The sequence below is a fragment of the Thunnus albacares genome, chromosome 12 (genome assembly GCF_914725855.1).
Source record: "Thunnus albacares chromosome 12, fThuAlb1.1, whole genome shotgun sequence".
Classification (NCBI taxonomy): domain Eukaryota; kingdom Metazoa; phylum Chordata; class Actinopteri; order Scombriformes; family Scombridae; genus Thunnus; species Thunnus albacares.
Genome location: NC_058117.1, coordinates 3,947,709 through 3,967,160, shown reverse-complemented (window position 1 = coordinate 3,967,160; position 19,452 = coordinate 3,947,709). Strand labels below are relative to the sequence as shown.

The following is a 19,452-nucleotide window of genomic DNA, read 5'->3' as shown; positions in this document are numbered from 1 at the left end:
AAAAAGGCACCATGGATGGGATGAACGGAGAAAAGGCTCAGCCATGATCCAGCTACCCTTGAGAGAACCTGCACTTTTACTGGGTTCAGCTGAAGGAATTGTTGCTGTGACAACAGCTACAGTCAGCGTTCAAGAACAGAAAAATCCACCCTGATGTAAAATCATCAACATTCACATTAACCATGTTTCCTCTTATGAAGAACAAGGCTCTGCTTTATGTTTGAATTGTCTCATATTGCCAGAGCTATCTCCTTATAATACTTGCACTGTGCCTGTGCAGAATATTGTTCTTGCTTGTTTGAAGCTCTTAGACCATATCATTAAGGGCATGTCCAAACTGAACTAAGCTTACCTCTGTTATTAAATATGTTGCTAGGGGGACAAAATGATGTTGAGAAACATTTTACACATGGTTATCATTAGCATATACCTCCTCAGCCAGGTCTTCCACTTGCACTGGAGTGGAAGGAAGCAGCATGCAGTCGTTGGCTTGTCTCAACAATCTACATTAGGGGTGGGAATCACAGATGAACGCACAATATAATACTATCACAATATTCTTCCCACATTAATAATATATCACAACAAAGGCAATTCTGTGATACACGATATATCACAAAAAAATAATCTTCAATATATCATGATATCTGTAACGGAAGAAGAAAGAAAAAATATTTCAAAGAGCAGGAAATGGATAATGTACAGTATGTATTAACAGTACATTAGTTTCTGTAAATTCATCTATAAATGATACTGAGTTTTTGCACTTCTAGTTGGATGCTAATTTCATTTCATTGGCTTTGTACCCATACTCTGCATGATGGCAATAAAGTTGAATCTAATCTAATCTAATTACTTTCGCAGAAAAGAAATGCCACCAAGTAAAAATATCACAACACTGCTAACTTTAGCTTCAGTTTATATAACTATCACAACACTGCTAACTGTAGCCTCAGTTTATATAACTATCACAACACTGCTAACTGTAGCCTCAGTTTATGTAAATATCACAACAATGCTAACTGTAGCCTCAGTTTATATAAATATCGCAACACTGCTAACTGTAGCCTCAGTTTATATAAATATTACAACAATGCTAACAGTAGCCTCAGTTTTTATAAATATCGCAACACTGCTAACTGTAGCCTCAGTTTATATAAATATCACAACACTGCTAACTGTAGCCTCAGTTTATATAAATATCACAACAATGCTAACTGTAGCCTCAGTTTTTATAAATATCACAACACTGCTAACTGTAGCCTCAGTTTATATAAATATCGCAACACTGCTAACTGTAGCTTCAGTTTATATAAATATCACAACACTGCTAACTGTAGCCTCAGTTTATATAAATATCACAACACTGCTAACTGTAGCCTCAGTTTATATAAATATCACAACACTGCTAACTGTAGCTTCAGTTTATATAAATATCACAACACTGCTAACTGTAGCCTCAGTTTATATAAATATCGCAACACTGCTAACTGTAGCCTCAGTTTATATAAATATTACAACAATGCTAACTGTAGCCTCAGTTTTTATAAATATCACAACACTGCTAACTGTAGCCTCAGTTTATATAAATATTACAACAATGCTAACTGTAGCCTCAGTTCATATAACTATCACAACACTGCTAACTGTAGCCTCAGTTTATATAAATATTACAACAATGCTAACTGTAGCTTCAGTTTATATAAATATTACAACACTGCTAACTGTAGCCTCAGTTTATATAAATATCACACCACTGCTAACTGTAGCCTCAGTTTATATAAATATCACAACACTGCTAACTGTAGCCTCAGTTTTTATAAATATCACAACACTGCTAACTGTAGCCTCAGTTTTTATAAATATCACAACACTGCTAACTGTAGCCTCAGTTTATATAAATATTACAACAATGCTAACTGTAGCCTCAGTTCATATAACTATCACAACACTGCTAACTGTAGCCTCAGTTTATATAAATATTACAACAATGCTAACTGTAGCTTCAGTTTTTATAAATATCACAACACTGCTAACTGTAGCCTCAGTTTATATAAATATTACAACAATGCTAACTGTAGCCTCAGTTCATATAACTATCACAACACTGCTAACTGTAGCCTCAGTTTATATAAATATTACAACAATGCTAACTGTAGCTTCAGTTTATATAAATATCACACCACTGCTAACTGTAGCCTCAGTTTATATAAATATCACAACACTGCTAACTGTAGCCTCAGTTTTTATAAATATCACAACACTGCTAACTGTAGCCTCAGTTTTTATAAATATCACAACACTGCTAACTGTAGCTTCAGTTTCAGTTTAATTGTGCTTCTAGTGACGGTCAAATCTCCAGTAGACTCTGTGTTTCCAGCATAGACACAGAGAGTCTGACAGCAGCTGCTCATGGCTGGTTATTTTGCTTGCATTTCTTCTTTGTTGTCACCTACAATTGCCGTCCACCTGACCGTCACTAGTCCGTTCAGCGTCTCCATAAGGAGGTGGAGGGTAGTGGCACTCTGGTAGTGGCAAGTCAAAGTAGCTGAATCAATTCTGAGTGGTCCTATGTTTAAAAAAAACAAACAAAAAAAAACATGCCATCCCTAATCTACATCTGTTGAGTCAGACTTTACCAGCCACTCAGTCACATGGCTGACTTTTTTGTTTTTTATAGATTAGCAGGTCATTCCACTTTTAAATTGCCTCTGCATAATAAGAGCCTCCAGGTATGATGAGGCATTATTACCTGTAGGAAAGGCCTTGCACAGTAAAATACTGCATTTCACTAATTATCACTATGATTGTAGCTGTTCTGACCACTGAAGGCGCTGCAGGCTAAGATTGTGGGCTGCCATGAACAGTTTGCTCACACTCTCTACCACAGGTGCCATGCTGAAATAGGAAATTGTGTTATGTGAAAATTCTGTTGATTGTATTTTGACTAATTCAGCTAATATGAAAAATACAGCAAACAGAAGCTAAATTATTAATGTTTCCTTTGTGTTAGCTGTTGAGCCTGGTTAGCAGGAAAGGGTGTGTTATAAGCAGGTGTCTGTTGACTGCATACACAAGTGTGATGGAGAGGACAATGACATGATTGTTACACCTCTATATAACTGCCCTCCTCGTGATCCCTCCGTCCCTTATCATCATCATCACATAACCTCTGTCTAGCAACGCCACTGCCTGGCAATGGTAACCCTTGGAAACAGGGAGAAAGACCACATCCCCCTCTGTCACCTCCTTGAATCACTGTCAATTTCTGGCCATGTCATTAGCATCCTCCCCTCCCCTCCCCTTGTTCTCCTCCCTTCCCCTTGTTGACACTAGGAGGACTGTTCCCTCACACACACACACGTACTTGAAGTGTTCTTCCTCAAGCCATCTCACAGGGCAGTCAGTAGCAACGAGCGATAGGCTGAATTAATTGCTTTTTTATATATATTTTTTTATTTCATCATTCAATTAAAGTCTTTCTTTTTGGTGAAATGAATGCTTCAATTGATTTTTTTTATGATCTTTTTTAAATCTAATTCAATACTCACATAGTAGGAGATGGCTGACAAAGTCCACAGTCCCTGTATGCAAAAATGACTTCTTAAATTCAGCCAAAGCTAATGTGTTATTATCCCCACACTGCAGCCCAGCAAGGAAACACCATCCAGGGAAGCAAAAAGAGCACATTTTGTACATGAAAACAGTAAAATCCACTTGGTTTTCATAACTCAGACTGCTAAAGCCTCATATTAGTTTTAGCTGAACTTTAAAATGTATAACAAGGACTGATTTCACTGGAATCATGCAAGGACAGCCAGTATGGATAAGAGAAATGATAAGAGCAACTAGAAACTCTTTAAATAGAGGTTACTATAGAGATCTGAGCCCATCCTGTAAGTGTGCAGCTACTTTCTAAAAAGCTTAATTCAGTGTGGTACATTCCCTTTAACCAAGTATTGAAACAAACATTTGATAATCACATTACAGTTACTGAACTGCTACTGGAAATGTTTTTTTCGGCTGCTCTGAATATAATTTCCCTGCATACACTGCCAAAGGATGAACAATAAGGTTGCAACAGGTTGAAGCAGAAACCTGTTTTGTGCGTTTCCAAAGCTTCTAAGTGTTTGTTTTATCAGCATGTGTTGAGGAAATAACAAGTCGCTACTGTTAGATCTAGTGGTTTCCGAGAAACTGTTGACTCTGACATACAGTGTTTCAACAAGATTATTTCATGATTCTGTTAAAGGCTTTGAAATTTAGTTTTGATATTATGATTAAATCTGCGAGGATCATTGTCCGACTTTATAATTCTGCTAGATCCTGTTTTGGACTGAAAAACGAATCAAAGCAGCTCATTAAAAGTGAAAGAAATGAACGTTGACACCGCAATGTATGACTGTAATCTAATAAATCCATCTGAGTGTTTGTAGATCTGTGGCAGTCTGAAACATGCAGAACTGAAGTGTTAATAATGAGCAGATTCACCAGCGCCCTTTTGGAAGAACAACAGTGGCGTCACACATATAAAGTAGCCAGCTGGTTAGTTAGCTCGCTATGCTAACTGAGCTGACTGAAGCTAGGTTGGAGAAGAAGTGTGTACGCTCCCTGCTGGGGTTGTTTCCACTGGTTGATGACTGCAATATTCTCATATTAGATTTTAAAGATTTATATGCACACAACTTAATTATTGTTTTTCACTTGTAGCTTCCAGCCATGTACTTGTCTCTGTGTGGGAGTTCAGAGCAAGCAAATATAATTGATTTGATAACGATGTTGGTATGTGTGGTGTTTCATTCTCAGTACATGTGACACCATTGAAAATGATTCTAGAGCGTGTTCATGTGTATTTGTATGTGTAACCATCAGTGAAGCATCCCGGCTATATTAAACCCCCTTTAATGCTGTGTTTTTTATTTTCCAGGTGTGGGGAAGTCATGTCTATTACTACAGTTCACAGACAAGAGGTTTCAGCCAGTTCACGACCTCACCATCGGTAAGAGAGCCCGTACTACACATTCAGCACTAAAGCATCACCATTACTAGAAAATACATTCATTTAAAATCTTATGAAAGACTAATCATTTTAGATACAGAGGCCTTTAGGTTGAAAGCAGTAACTGTTAATGTTTATCAGCTCTACAAAATCAGTACAGCTGGAGCTAATTAAAAGTAATAAGCTGTCCAGCTATAATCTACTGATATGTGAACCTTAATCGCAGCTAAAGATAATGTTAAATCAGATCAGCAGTTCAGATCCCCACAGTCTTGTTGACACTTAGATCAAATCACATTTAACTGAGTCTACCACTCCAAGAGCCAACTCTCCTACAGCTTTCAAATTGCATGTGGATCTACTTACATGGATGGATGACTTGTTCAATTTGTACTTTTGTAAAGTAACCTCATCAGGCAGACCATACCCATTACAACAGTACATTTGGGATCCCCTAAACTAATGAGATAACTTGTTTGTACCCGTGTGTGTGTGTGAAAACACTGAGCTGGATGGTACAGATTAGTTTCTCCAGTTTACCTCATACTGTAGACATAAATGAATAAATGTAATAGGATTACAGTATAAAGCTTGAAATTCATACAAGATATATATCAGTCGGTCCACTTCACTTCATTTCAGTCACACTGAATATCTCAGTGTTTGACAGATAGCCATAAAATGTACTAGATATTCTGGATATTGCTAGAGTGTTTTTCTGATTTTTTTTCCTCAAGTGCAAGTGAAATATCTCAACCTTTACTTGATGAATTGGCACCAAATTCTGTACAGATATTCATGGTTCCCAGACAGTGTATTCTGACAACTTTGTTGACAACTATTTGTTTTCAACCACCATGATATGAAAAGTTCATTTGTCTTAAAGCTTTTGTTGCATCAGTCAGTAAAATGTTCAAACTAAAAAGGGTCATGTAGTTTTCGTGATTATGGACTTTCCTCTTTAATTTCGCAGACTATCACAAACATCATGGGGTAAAGAGTTTATTTAGAAAGACATAAGAAGTCAGGGCTCCAATTAATGCCTTTCATGCAGGGCACAGAATCAGCACCAGACACCAACTAAATGCTGGTAGAATATGCAAGTAGCTGGTAGATTTGCTTCACTCACCAGCCAAAAAAACAATGGTTATCTATTGATTGTCTGGTAAAATTTGAACATTCACTAGACATTTGGCTCAAAAAGTTAATTTTGCACCCTGTTTCCATGTGAGATGAGCCAATAGATATAATCAGCGTATTTCAAAACATGATACCAGTTCCCTCCAGTGCACTTTGGCCAAATGGGCATCAGTTAGTTTCCATTTCCTACCAGCTGATTACATGCAATAATAAAGTTGACAGAACTTTGTTAGATGAATAATTAGATAATGCTATATTAATCCCACACTGACTCACTTTGGATTCTCTCATTCTTTTGTGTGTGTGTGTGTGTGTGTAGGTGTGGAGTTCGGAGCGAGGATGATCACTATAGATGGCAAACAGATCAAACTGCAGATCTGGGATACGGTAATATATCTATTATGTAAATTTCAACATATGTCTCTGTAAAAAGACCTGGGGAAAAAAGTACCACCCAAAGGGCCCTAAATGTATTGAGGTCTGGGCATGCATACATCAGAAGTCTTACACTAAAAAACAGTTGTTTTTTGTAGTTTTCAAATTAGACAAAAATCAAAGTTATGTGAAATAGGGTCTTTAATGTAGCCACTCAAGTATTGACTGTATTTGAAAAGTTTGTTCAGATTAGTGAGGCTAAGTGAACCAGTGTTGCCAACTTGGTGACTTTCAAGACCCCTTTAGGGACCTTTTTTCAAAAAGCGTAGCATTTAAAATAAATAAATAAATAAATAAATAAAAATCTAGCAACTTTTTTGGCAGACCTTAACGTCTCTCCTTGGAGGGAGTTGCCAGTATTTCTCAGTGAATAAGCGCTAATGTCTCTGGACTGTGAGTGGGACAATGCAGCAGCACATTCAGTTGACCAATCATCAATCAGGCAGAGACATGAATGAGACATGAATGTGCGCACCTAATGACCAATCACTGATCCACATTGTTTGACCAGTCCTTTGTTTTTATTCTAAATTATTTAGCTGTTTATTCTCTATTCATGATACTTATATTCCACAGTCTAGCCTGCATTAAATAGTTTTTGGATATTTGAGGTAGATTTAGATGTCTACTGATTAAACAACAGCAGCATTAAAAACAATAGCTAATGACATAGCTAGTTATTGTCTTCATTTTCTACATAAACGTTTTAATGTCTTGTGCAGTATCTACAGTATGTAGCTATGTTATGACGCCATAGACATGCATATTAGAGCATGACGACATCTAGCGACTTGTCGAGCAGTATTTACATTCCACTGAAAACAGTTGGCAACACTGAAGTGAACTGACCAGAAAATGTCTTAACAGGCAAATGTGATAAAAGCAGGTCCAGTTCTTCAAAACTTAAAGGGACATAGTGTGCTTTTTCTGGTTTTCTGTTACTTTTATACAGTTATGATATCAGACATCTTTGTTAAACATAGTCAAAGTTTTAAAATCTGAGGTTAATATAGGTAGAAATACTCCCTTCAAGTCAAAAGTCAGGGCGTTAACCTTCTCTGAGCGCTTCATTTGTGAGGTTTTTTCTACCTTGCCAACAAGCTGACATCGGGTAGTCATGCATGCCTATAAACAGCTATCTGTTCCATAGCCTTGGTTGCTAAGGTTGTTGCTAAGGTTCTTCCATGTGTTGTTTGCGTTGTCCACTCTCATATTTCAGATCGGATTTAAACCTGAACACATCCGGATGTATTTGAGAAGTTGACATTACGGGTAAATAAGGAGGAAAAAGTAGTGAAATCCTTCTACCATAGTTTGTTTCATGGTTTGTTGACGTACACTCCTGAGCAGTTGGAAGTCGGCCATGACACAGCTTCAGAAGGCTGACCAATCAGAAAGAGTGGGCTCCTCAGGAGGGGTGCTTAAAGAGATTGGAGCTAAAACTACCTGTATCAGACAGAAGCTGAACTGAGGCGCTGTGTAAAGGCTGGTATAAAATAGATATGTTTTTTTGAACTATAAATAATGCAAAGATATTCCAGTTGAGCCCCAGATTAAAAATATAAACCTGGAGATGCGCATAATACATCCTCTTTTAAAGATGCTTTAGAGCCTGTCTTCCTATCTCCCTCAGTCTAGGAATCACACACCCATCCTTTATGACAGCAATACCTGACTCACAGTTTAAGCACTCCCGATGACTTGTAATATAAAGATTTGAGCTTGACAATAATACATGTCATTACATGCTCTGATGCTCTGAAACAGCAGATCTGGAATAAATCTAAGAGTTAAGAGTTGGATTATAAAAACATAGAGCCATATTATACATAAATGTTTCACTTATTTTGCCAACATTGTCATATGCTGTTCAAAAAAAAATTGTTTTCCTGTTTTAGGATTTATTAAAGAGAGTTAAAGCTTTAGACAAATCCCTCAAAAAACAACAACATGCAAATGTTTTAATAAAGGCTTAGCTGAATGATTACAACTTTAAACCTTTTGTTAAGCTAGTTATTTCTTCTTGCATCCATTCTTGACCTCATGACATTTTCCATGTAGGTCAAGCAAGAGTGGTGAGGAAAGGTAAAAAAGATGAAATGTCTTGGCTGTTGGGGATTGGTCCTGTAGGAGGGACTGGGTGTCCTGTACATGCAGTTAAGCAGTTGACCAGCAGGTGGAGCCAGAGCTCCATTAAAAATGCTGGATGAGAGGATTGTTGAGAGGAGAAGGCCCAAAACAGTGATGTCAGTCCTGTTTATCAAGACTCAGACTGCTGCAGGCTTCCTCTCCTAACAGCTAGTAAATTACCTTCACCTGGCTGTCCAGGTGTCATATAATCCCAAAATGAAAACCAGTACGGCTCAGTGACTATTAGTTGCTTATTGGACTTACACCATACACCACCAGCACCAAATGGCTACAGAAACCAGTCGAATAGTTTGTATAGGCTGCACATGCTGTATGAATAGGTGTGTGTGTGTGTGTGTGCGCGTGTGTGTTTCTGCACACACAAGCTTGTAGGCCAGATGGCAGACAGACACAGCGTTCTCTCTCTTTCACCCTTATTTATCATTTATTCACTAATAGCATTACCGGCTGGTTGACTGCTCCCTGAGTGACTGGCTGACGGTTTGAGTGACCAGCTTACTGTTTGTTTGCCTCACTGGCTGGCTGACTAGTTGTCTGACTCAGTGACTGACTGCTTCATTGACCAGCAGACCGGCTCCCTGGGTGACAAACTGGCTGCCTGCACCTCTGACTTGCCGAATGATTCACTGACTGACTGTGTTTCTGCCTGCCTCTCTGACTGACTGGTTGTCTGGTTTTTCAGATGAGGTCAGAGCAGTGCAGGGCCGCAGCTGCTAGGATAGAGTGCTGTTTTGTTTTCTACTCCGACCCGGACGAAACACAGACAACATTGTTACTGTACATGGGACAGAGACAGAGGATGAATAGATGTGGCGGGGAGGGGGCTGGTAAGAACGCTAGATGGTGAAAGGAGTGATGGAAAGAGGGGAGGCCCAGGGATTCACAGGGAAAGAATGAAAAGATGAGTGATGCAAGGAAGAGAGGGTGAAGGTGAGACAGTAAGGGGAGGGAACCAACAAGGTGATCTGGTACACCATCATATGACATAAATGCTACAAGTTTGATCTATTCAAGCTAATGTGACCTTCCATATTGTTCATAAATAGGGGAAACTAGGAGGTTAGATACACGAGCAGAGAGAAAGAAAGGGATTGTGACAGATGGAGAAAGAAAGAGAGGACTCCATTGTATCCAATTACAGGCACTGCTCTGTCCTGTTCTCTCCCCAGCTGACCGAAAAGCTGGAGCTGGACTCTGCTAGAGAATCAGGACCGGAAGAGAACATATACATATATAGGGACTAGACCGCATGAATACAACTCATAGATAACCAGAACTGGTGGGAGGATGTGGTGTAGGTCTGAAAGATCAGGCTGCAGCAGGAAAACCAAAGGATCAGCAGTTTTGTGTGTGTGTGGTCATTTCAATTATTCAAAATTCAATTTCTCTTTATTAATATATGTATGTGTTTCTCCAGGCTGGTCAGGAGTCATTCCGGTCCATCACCAGGTCTTACTACAGAGGAGCAGCAGGAGCACTGCTAGTCTATGACATCACAAGGTAATCCAGCCAATCAGACCGACCTCTATACGGTTCATAGTTAGACTGCGTTCAAGACTGCTGTGAAGTGTGACATTAGAATGAGAAGCTTAAAAAATCATTGTTAGCTTCCTCTTCTAGCTATTAGCGTGACGACTTGGAGTGTTAAGTGATCCACATATAGCAGCAGCAAAGAAATGTACAAATTCGAGGGGGTCAAAGATACGAAATCCAGGAAGTGAAGTGTTAAAATCATAACGCTTCGATAAACTGAAACCAACTGAAAAACATCTGCACCAGTGGTTTAAGCCTTGCGCTCTTGCTCAGCATTCTGTCCAGTCAACACCGTGGTTCAGAGCAAAATATATTGACAACTAATGGACAGATTGACAGGAAATTTGTTATTGATGATCATGGTCCCTGGAGGTTCTTTCTTAATGATTATCATGACCTTCTGACCTTCTGTCCAGCATTACCTTTAGGTCAAATTTCCCCTCGACCAGCTTCCTCTGTGTTGAAAACAAATGGCGTGATGTTCTCTAGAGGGAGAATCCTTCTGGTCTTAGTTATGACCTTATCTGCAGATGCAGTCAGTTGACAAGCCACCATGGAGTTGATTTTAGTATCGTGGGGACATTACAACCTGGCTTTGGACATTATGCCTTGAGCTAGAACAAGAGGCCGGTGCTAATTCTTATCAACTGAAAACTTCCCTGATCTGCAATAACATTGTGTTAACTGTGACAATAGTTCTTGATATCAGTAGCTTACAGCCTACAGTGCTGCTTTTTCTCTAATTGACATGTTATTTTTTAAACGCCCTGGAGGTATGTTTATGTCCCTGCACAGTTGTTCATTCAGTTGTTTTGCATTAGTTGAGACTCTGTTGATTGGATTATATATTGAATCATATAAAAATCCAAATTTAACTGTTCAGGTGTTCTGGTGGTCCAACCATGAACCTTTTGTTGCATGTCTTTCCTCTCTCGTTTCCTGTCATGTCTACAGAATGATGTTGACTCTCCAATAAAGTAAAATGACAAAAATATACTTAAAGCAAAGAAAATTCAACTCAACTGTGATATGTGAAGGTCTGATCACCCAAACTGCCTACAAACATAGTCACATCCACATTTGTCAATATTAAAAATATTCAAAAGAATTGTCTTTCTGAGGATTATACACTTTAAGCAAATTACAGGAATGGAAGCATGTTTTTCTGTTTTAATTTACCCTCAGCTCATTCAAGTAAAAACAGCTGCTAGGCCATTCATAGTAACAAGCCTGCCAAGTTTGACTTCTGCTAGAAGAGATGTTTTTGTCAGTTTAAATGGTTGTAAATGTCGCAAGAGGAAGTGCTAAGGACACCATGTAACATTTTACAAGTGAAAGTACAATGTGACATTACTGTGTTTACTGTAATGTTATTTGATGGAAAATGTGACAGGTGCTTTATCTCTGAAGTTTTCTGTTTTATCAATATGCCACTTTGATAAACTTCATGCATTTTGTTTTAAACAGAAGGGACACCTTCAACCACTTGACGACCTGGTTAGAGGACGCTCGCCAACATTCCAACTCCAATATGGTCATCATGCTCATTGGCAACAAGAGGTAAAGTCCTTTTTGCTGCAAGATACATTACACAATGATGGCTGGACTGCACTAATTCAAGTTCAATCTGTATTTAAAGGACCAGTGTGTAGAATTTAATGGCATCTAGCGGAACAGACTTGGCAGAAATGGAATAAAATATTCATAAGTATGTTTTAATTAGTGTATAATCATATGAAATGTCACAATTTTGCAAGTTTCACGGCCACTGTAGGTTCTCCTACACCCTTGGAAGAGGAGGGTGAGGGGAGGAGTATTCAGTTGGTTGCAATCTGCAACCTCACTGCCAGATGCCACTAAACTCTACACACTGGTCCTTTAAATGAGGAACTGACTTCTGCAACAACCATCTGCTGGTTATTCACAAAACTTTTGGCTCACTTTGTACCTGAGGTTATGTAACGTAACATTGTGTAAGATAAGGTTATGTCAAAAGACAGAATTGCAGACACCAAACAGAAACTAATTCTACATTGCTAAATACATGATCCTGTTGAATATAAATGAGGAAGTTAACTCCTGCAACAAACCTCAGCTGGTTGTTGACAAAACTGATGGCTATACCTGAAGTTACATAATAGTGTTACGTAAGAAAAATGATGCAAGTTATGTTAAAAGAAGTGTGGCTGTTGATACAAATATATATAGTAAAATTATTATTGAAAATGATCCATATCAGCACTGCCAGGCTGACTAATACACATGTATAAGAGTTCAGGTAGACTTGGTTAAGTAAATAAGAAACATAAGGATTAAATGAGGCTGTTAGCCAGCTGGCAGCAGATGGTGTAGCTCAATAAAAGACGTTTTTTAGTCAAAATAACAAAGGCTGAGTCATCTTTATCAGCTGCTATTAGTGATATTTTATCATGGACAGAAGATCCTGTTTTTATACATTAAAGCAAACTGATAAATTATATAAGAATTTCAGAGGCCCCGCAGATTTAAAATCAAATCAAATATCAGTATTCACGCTGTACACAATGTACCATATTGTACCATCTTTCTGCTGTTGGCTGACAGGTTATTTCCTCATTTAAAATGTGTTATGTCATTGCATCAATGTGTGTGTGTGTGTGTGTGTTTAGTGACCTGGAGTCGCGGAGAGAGGTGAAGAAAGAGGAAGGTGAAGCATTTGCCAGAGAACACGGCCTCATATTCATGGAGACCTCAGCCAAGACTGCCTCTAATGTAGAGGAGGTAAACACTTACACACACACACACACACACACACACACACACACGCACACAAGAATCTTCAACATTGGTACCTACATACCAGCTACGTACAGAAGGTGGCAGATAGTTTGGTGTTAACATGTAGGATAATAAGTGAAAATTGCATAAAGATGGTTAATGAAAGTGAAAGGTCAACACTACTGCTAACAGCTTCCCCCCACATATAAATCTTTTCTTGTAAGAAGGGCCACAACAGGATTTCACACATATCGTGTGCTATTTCACAGATATCAGTGTGGCCTGTTGATATCCGCGGCTGAAGTTAGTTCTCTATTTGTTTTGAACACAATGCAAGCATGAGTGTCTACCACTGAAGACTGTAATAAATCTTATGACTATATCATGATTTACATCAGGATGTAATTCTAGTCACTAAGCCTTCTGCAGGCTGTGATGGTGTTTGTTTAGCAGTGACGGCAGCAGTTGTAATTGTAGTAAAAGAAAGATAATTTGATATATACAGCACATTTTAAACATTGTGTGCTTTACATTAAAATGCATATAGCAATAAGTAAATAAGGTACAAGACAAATGCAATAATAACAACAGATGCAAAAACATCCATCCCACAGATATAAACCTCACAAAACACACACACACACACACAGTAACAACTTATTTTTTTGATGTTTAGAAAAGTCTAATTAGATGACATATTTTATTAATAATATTTCTAAAAGTTAAAGGTCATGAAAGTAGAATTTAATTGCTACATTTTCTCTTTAATTTCATTAGACCATAAATCATTTGATGAAAAGAAAGGTTTTGATAAACATCCTGTTTCAGTCATTATAACTCTGCACGTACACTGGTGTTTGTTTTTCTCTAAAGTACATTTGCCAATGTGTCAGTTACAGTCTCAACCTATGACACCTCAGTGATCTGCATCATTCTCCTCTTGCGAAGAGTCTTAGATAACTGTCGGATGTTTATTTCAGAAGTGGCCTAAATGTTAGCAGAGCAGGTTTTTAGCCCCTTCCTCCAGAGGTCATGAGTCCAAACTCACTAAGCAAAACCTGAACCTTTTACCAACCAAAAACGTATTGGAAATGATCTGATTTTATTTATTTATTTTCAATTTAAATGTCCTTGCATGATGGTGTAAATGCTGCTTCAAAGCCTTACACACCCCGCCAAGAATATCATTTTATTGAAATTTCATTTTGGTTTTGCCAGAAACAGACAATTTTTAAAATACACGTCGCCCAAAACAAGAGCAGAATCAGCAGAACAGAATTACAGAATGTGTGACTGTCGATATGAAACTTCTCCTCAAGTTGTTAAAACTTGAGGAGAAGAAACAGAAACAACACAGAAGACATGACCTCTGTGTCCTCATTGGTACTCAGGGCCCTGCCCTCCTCATCACCACCATCTCTGTCACCATGCTAACTGAATGATTAACTGACGACGGTGCACACTAACATCAGCTAGTTCACAACAGTGGTGTTAATAGAAATCAGACAAGTGAGTCTTGACCAGTTAGTCAGTGCACATTAAAAGACGAACACCACACATGTCAGACAGAGTTAGAACGATCACAATGAAACCAAGCTTGTAGGTTATTTGTTAAAACCAGATCTATTATAGTGTGAGGTTTTCTGACTTCCTGTTGACTTCACTGTTTAGCACTGTGGTACTGTGGATGACCATGTTTCAGCTTCACACATTAGCACTGTGAACCACAATGAGCACACTTCTCCACCCCTCGCAGAGACACACCCCTGGTGTTGTTGCGTGTAATGAATGCATGGCGCTGTCCTCGGGGACCCCTTTCTCACTTATCCAATCACATAAATAATCCCATCCTACACAGCGCAGCATGCCAGCCCTGGGCACCGCAGAGAGAGAGAGAGAGAGATTGTGCGTGTGTGTTTGTGTGTGTGTGTGTGTGTGTGTGTGTGTGTTTACATTGATTTTTTTTTTTTTCCCTACCCTGACTTGTCTGGCCTATATCATGCAAACACACACACACCCACACCGCTGTCGAGTAGCGCTCTCTCTTGGGTTAAAATGAGGGGGGATGGGTGTGTGTGTGTGTGTGTGTGTGTGTGTGTGTGTGTGTGTGTGTGTGGTATGATTAATTTGTCTCATTAGTGTCCTCTGAATCCTCCTGATACCTCTCTCCTCCCTTCCCTTCATCTCTCCTCGCTCCATCCCTCCTCATCCCTCGACGTCCATCATTTGCTCTTTACATCCCGCCCCCCCCCCCCCCCCCCTCCTCTCCATCCTCCATCACCTCCTCCCACTCTCCATCCATTCCCTCTTCCCCTTCGTCCAGCGTGTCCCCTACACGTCTTCCTCCCCTCCTCCCTCTTCTCCATCATCTCCCTTTCTCTCTTCAGCAGTATATCAACCAGTTATAGTTCATACATATTCATAACCTCCACCCTGCCTCCCCTCAGCGACACCCGGCAGCCAATCAGTGCGCAGGGTTTGTCGTCAGGGTCTGTGGGTGGACACCGGGGCTGAAGGGATGGTCCTTAGAGAGAGAGGAGAGATTCCTGTAAGCATCTTCTCATCTTCCCATCATTTCTTCTTTCCTCACACCCTTCCTTCCTCCAGATCCATCGCCTCTACTATTCCTGCTTGTTTCTTTAGTCCTCTGTCTTCTTTCATGTCCTCTGCTCTTCTGTCTTCTTGTCTAGTTTTTCTCTTATCTAATTTTTTTTTTTTTACTTTTTACTAAATCTCTCTCCATTTTTTTGCTGCTTTTTTTCCTCAAATCTTTTCTCTACGCTCTCTTTTTCCCTAGTTTTCTGTTTTCCTTCCATCCTCACAATCTACACCTATCTGAGCTTCATATTTCCATGAGTTGAACTCAAGCAAAGGAAAGGGTAGAGAGACGTGAAAGGAAAGAGGACAGGAGCGAACAGGACCGAGTGCGCTTGGGAGCACCCTTGGGCTCCTCAGTCTATTTCTGACAGGGTGTCAGATAGCAGTTCAGGACATATTTTCAGTTCTTTAGAGACTCTGCTTAAGAAACACACTTTTTTTTTTTTTTTTTTTGAGTCTGACAAAGTTGTGTGTGTGGTACTGTTTGATTGTTCCTTCATAGACTGCTCTGTGTGTGTGTGTGTGTTTGTGTGTGTGTGTGTGTGTGTGTGTGTGTGTGTGTGTGTGTGTGTGTGTGTGTGTGTGTGTGTGTGTGTGATCTGAGTTGATGTCAGATCCTCTGGTTGTTCTCCAGTTTACACCCCGGAGACACAAACACTAAGAGACTGTCCCAAGAGACAACAGAGCATCGATACCAAAGTCATAAGCGAGTCGCTGAGGGAGCTTAATTCTACTTTATTCTAACATCTTTGATCCTCTGTGTGTGTGTGTGTGTGTGTGTGTGTGTGTGTGTGTTGCTCAGATCTTCCCATTATAGCAGCTGTTGACTAGAAACAGCAGAACTTTTTCTGAAGGGTTTCTGCGTCTTCTAACAAGGTCTTCATCACCTAAACGTCAGCCTTGAAAGGAGCTTGGAATACTGTTCATTGAAGATTTATATTCCTGAATATAGTCTACATCTTGAGCTCTTTAAGTCCCAACATGAAAAGCATTTTGAGAGAATCCTCCTTCCTTGATGTGTTTCCTGTTCTGTTAAAACAGAATACGAGCGCAGGACAGAATAAACCGATGTGATATCACTGAGGGAGAGAAAGGCTGTTTTTATTGGATCGGTGGGGTAGAGGAATGACATTTTTCAAAAATCAGCAGTTTTTTTTTGACTGAATTTGAACTTGCAGCTCACAATAAGTGAGACATTGATTTCCAAGAAGTAGAAATCTTATCTTCAGGCATGTCAAAATAACACATTTAGCTTTTTTTTTTTTAAAAAAAAAAACGAGCATATTCATACATGAGGTAATAGATGTAGCTATTCCTCGACATTTCATGGAATACATTCATCTGCTTTCTTTTCAACAGTGGGATGTTTGTATCCAGATTAAACAAACAAGATACGGTGTTAATTTGTCATTTTAAGATGGGCTGATATGATTTTGCTCTTTTAAAAATGTTGGTTTTGTCAGCACACAGACGTGAGCACAGCCATGCAGACCTTTTTTTTTGTTTCTGCATGTTTTACTAAACATCCCCAAATACTTAACATTACTACCAAACAGCTTCTGTTGACTTCACTACACAATGAAATGAAATTACTTGACATTGCTTGAAGGTCGGTAATCCATCACAGTGAACAACACGCTCATTTTTATATTGTATGGTACATTCAAGTGCTGGTGGGAAGCTTGGACATCACATACTTGACAGTAGCATCTGTCAAGTACGGCTGACAAATTCACACACGCGTGCGCGCACACGCATGCGCACGCACGCACGCACGCGGGCGGGCGGGCGCGTTTCATGACGTACTTGTTGGGTTGTTGTTTGTCTGCAGGGTGTGTTTATTCATTGACATAACTGCTGAATGCATCGCTGTGTAGCAGCCAACTCTCACATGTGGAATGTCTGAGTTTCTCATCAGCGTTTGACACACCTACATGGAAAATTCAACAAATCCGTTCACACTTCCAGCCGCACTCAGAGCAATTTTCAAGATTTTGAAATATTTCCATAGCGTCTTGACGTGAATGGTAACCAAGAGATTTCTGGTAGGCAGGAAAAATGCATTAAATCATTTATTGTAACCCATTAACAACAGTTTGTAGTGAAGTGATAAGTCATATTTAACGAGAATATCGAGCAGTCAAAAGTCTGGGTGTGTTCTTTTCCAACACCTGAAACTTGTTAAATACATTTCAAAACGCAGAAGCTTCCTAAAGATGTGTGGCTGCTTTTGTAAAAACATTTTCATAAGAGTCTCAATAACAGGAGTCAACATCCAAATATGAACGTTTTCTTCTTCTCTCTCCCTCTTCCTCACTTCCTGTCTCTAGGCTTTCATCAACACAGCCAAGGAGATCTATGAGAAGATCCAAGAGGGAGTGTTTGATATCAACAACGAGGTGAGACGCACTGTTCCCTCTCTATATCCTTCCTCCCCAGCCCTCTCCTTCTTTGTTTTTTCTTTTTTAGTTTAGGATCTCTTCTCCTCTCTTCCAGTCTTTGTTCTCCTCTTCCCTCTCTTCCCTCTCCTCGGTGTGGTTTTCCAGCAGTGTGTGGGGTTTTGCCACGCTCCCCCTCTCCTCTAAAAGAGGGGGAAAAACCCTCCTCTCTGCTTCCTTTGACTCCAGCCAAGCAAAACTCCCTGCGTTCCTCCTTTCTCCTGCTCTATTTTCCACTCACTCTCTTTCACTCCTCAGCTCTCTCTCTCTCTCTCTCTCTCTCTCTCTCTCTCTCTCTCTCTCTCTCTCTCTGTCTCTCTCTATCTTTCTCTTTCTCTCGGCAACTTGCCAGCTCATAAATTCCTCACATCCCACAAGGTCTCAGTCATTGGGCAAGAAAACAAACACTCATCCAGCCAGCCAGTCAGTCTGTAAGCTGCCTATGCAGCCAGTCAGTAAGTTTGTTATCCAGTCAACCAGATGGTTATCTTTCTAGTGGAACAGTTTTCCAGGCAGGAATGTCCACATAGCCAGCCTGTCAGCATGTAGAAGTGTTGCTCAGTCCACATTAAAGCAGCTTCATCTGAAAACGCTGTGAACATGTGAAAACAACCTGGATCCATGCTATTATTTCAAGGGTTGTTTTTTTTTTTTTTTTTTTTGCAAGTCTTAGCTGGTAAGAGTTGTTCTCGTTCACACTTTTCCTGTTCCTGCTGTTTGAACAGACGTAAAATAGTGATCTGATCATAGGTCGTGAATATTACCTGTTTATTAAGCAGGCAAACAGTAATTCCTGCCCTGCTGCACTGAGATGATCATCAATCACTATTTGATGATGGTAATGTTTAACACTGTGTAATTCATTTTACAAGGCCTGTATAGTGTGATCAGTTATATTGACATTTAAACTGAGCACACACAGAGAAGGTTAGAGGAGGCAGAATGTTCTTAACTTCACTGTCACACAGCACCAGACTGTCCCGGTAGGATGTGCCTTGTGTTCATGTTGGCAAATTTCATATTTGTTTCGTTTTGCCATAAACAATCAGTAGCAAGCGGCCTATCTGTCCCACAACATTTTCAGTCAACACAGAAGCTGTCGTAGCCGTTGCTAGGAGCAGCTAACTTAACGTTGTCCACACTGATCAATGTAAAACTGTTGATTTGGAAGATTTGAACTTAGAACAAGTCGTGCAGCTGCCTCAGTCTCATCCACACCTGTCTACACAGTTAGCTAGCTATGATGGAACATGACTTCCTCACTCTTAACTGCGATTACAAAGCTCCGATCGGCTGACTGTTTCTCAAGCTGGTGGAGTGATCCCTCAAGGAGCACATTACTAAACAAACCTGCGATGTGAGCTGCATTTCAGAGGTCTGAAACTAATTTGGCTTTTTAGT

At 39.6% G+C, this 19,452-nt stretch overlaps 1 protein-coding gene across 1 annotated transcript in view; it reads left to right on the top strand.

The window, feature by feature from the left end:
- The window catches only part of rab2a (RAB2A, member RAS oncogene family), a 30,942-nt gene that overhangs the window by 8,295 nt on the left and 3,195 nt on the right, over positions 1–19,452 (top strand). Inside the window, exons 2-7 of the mRNA XM_044367857.1 lie at positions 4,928–4,999; positions 6,459–6,526; positions 10,143–10,225; positions 11,726–11,818; positions 12,907–13,018; positions 17,944–18,012. Coding sequence (XP_044223792.1) covers positions 4,928–4,999; positions 6,459–6,526; positions 10,143–10,225; positions 11,726–11,818; positions 12,907–13,018; positions 17,944–18,012 — 497 coding nt within the window. The remainder of the gene's footprint in view (positions 1–4,927; positions 5,000–6,458; positions 6,527–10,142; positions 10,226–11,725; positions 11,819–12,906; positions 13,019–17,943; positions 18,013–19,452) is intronic.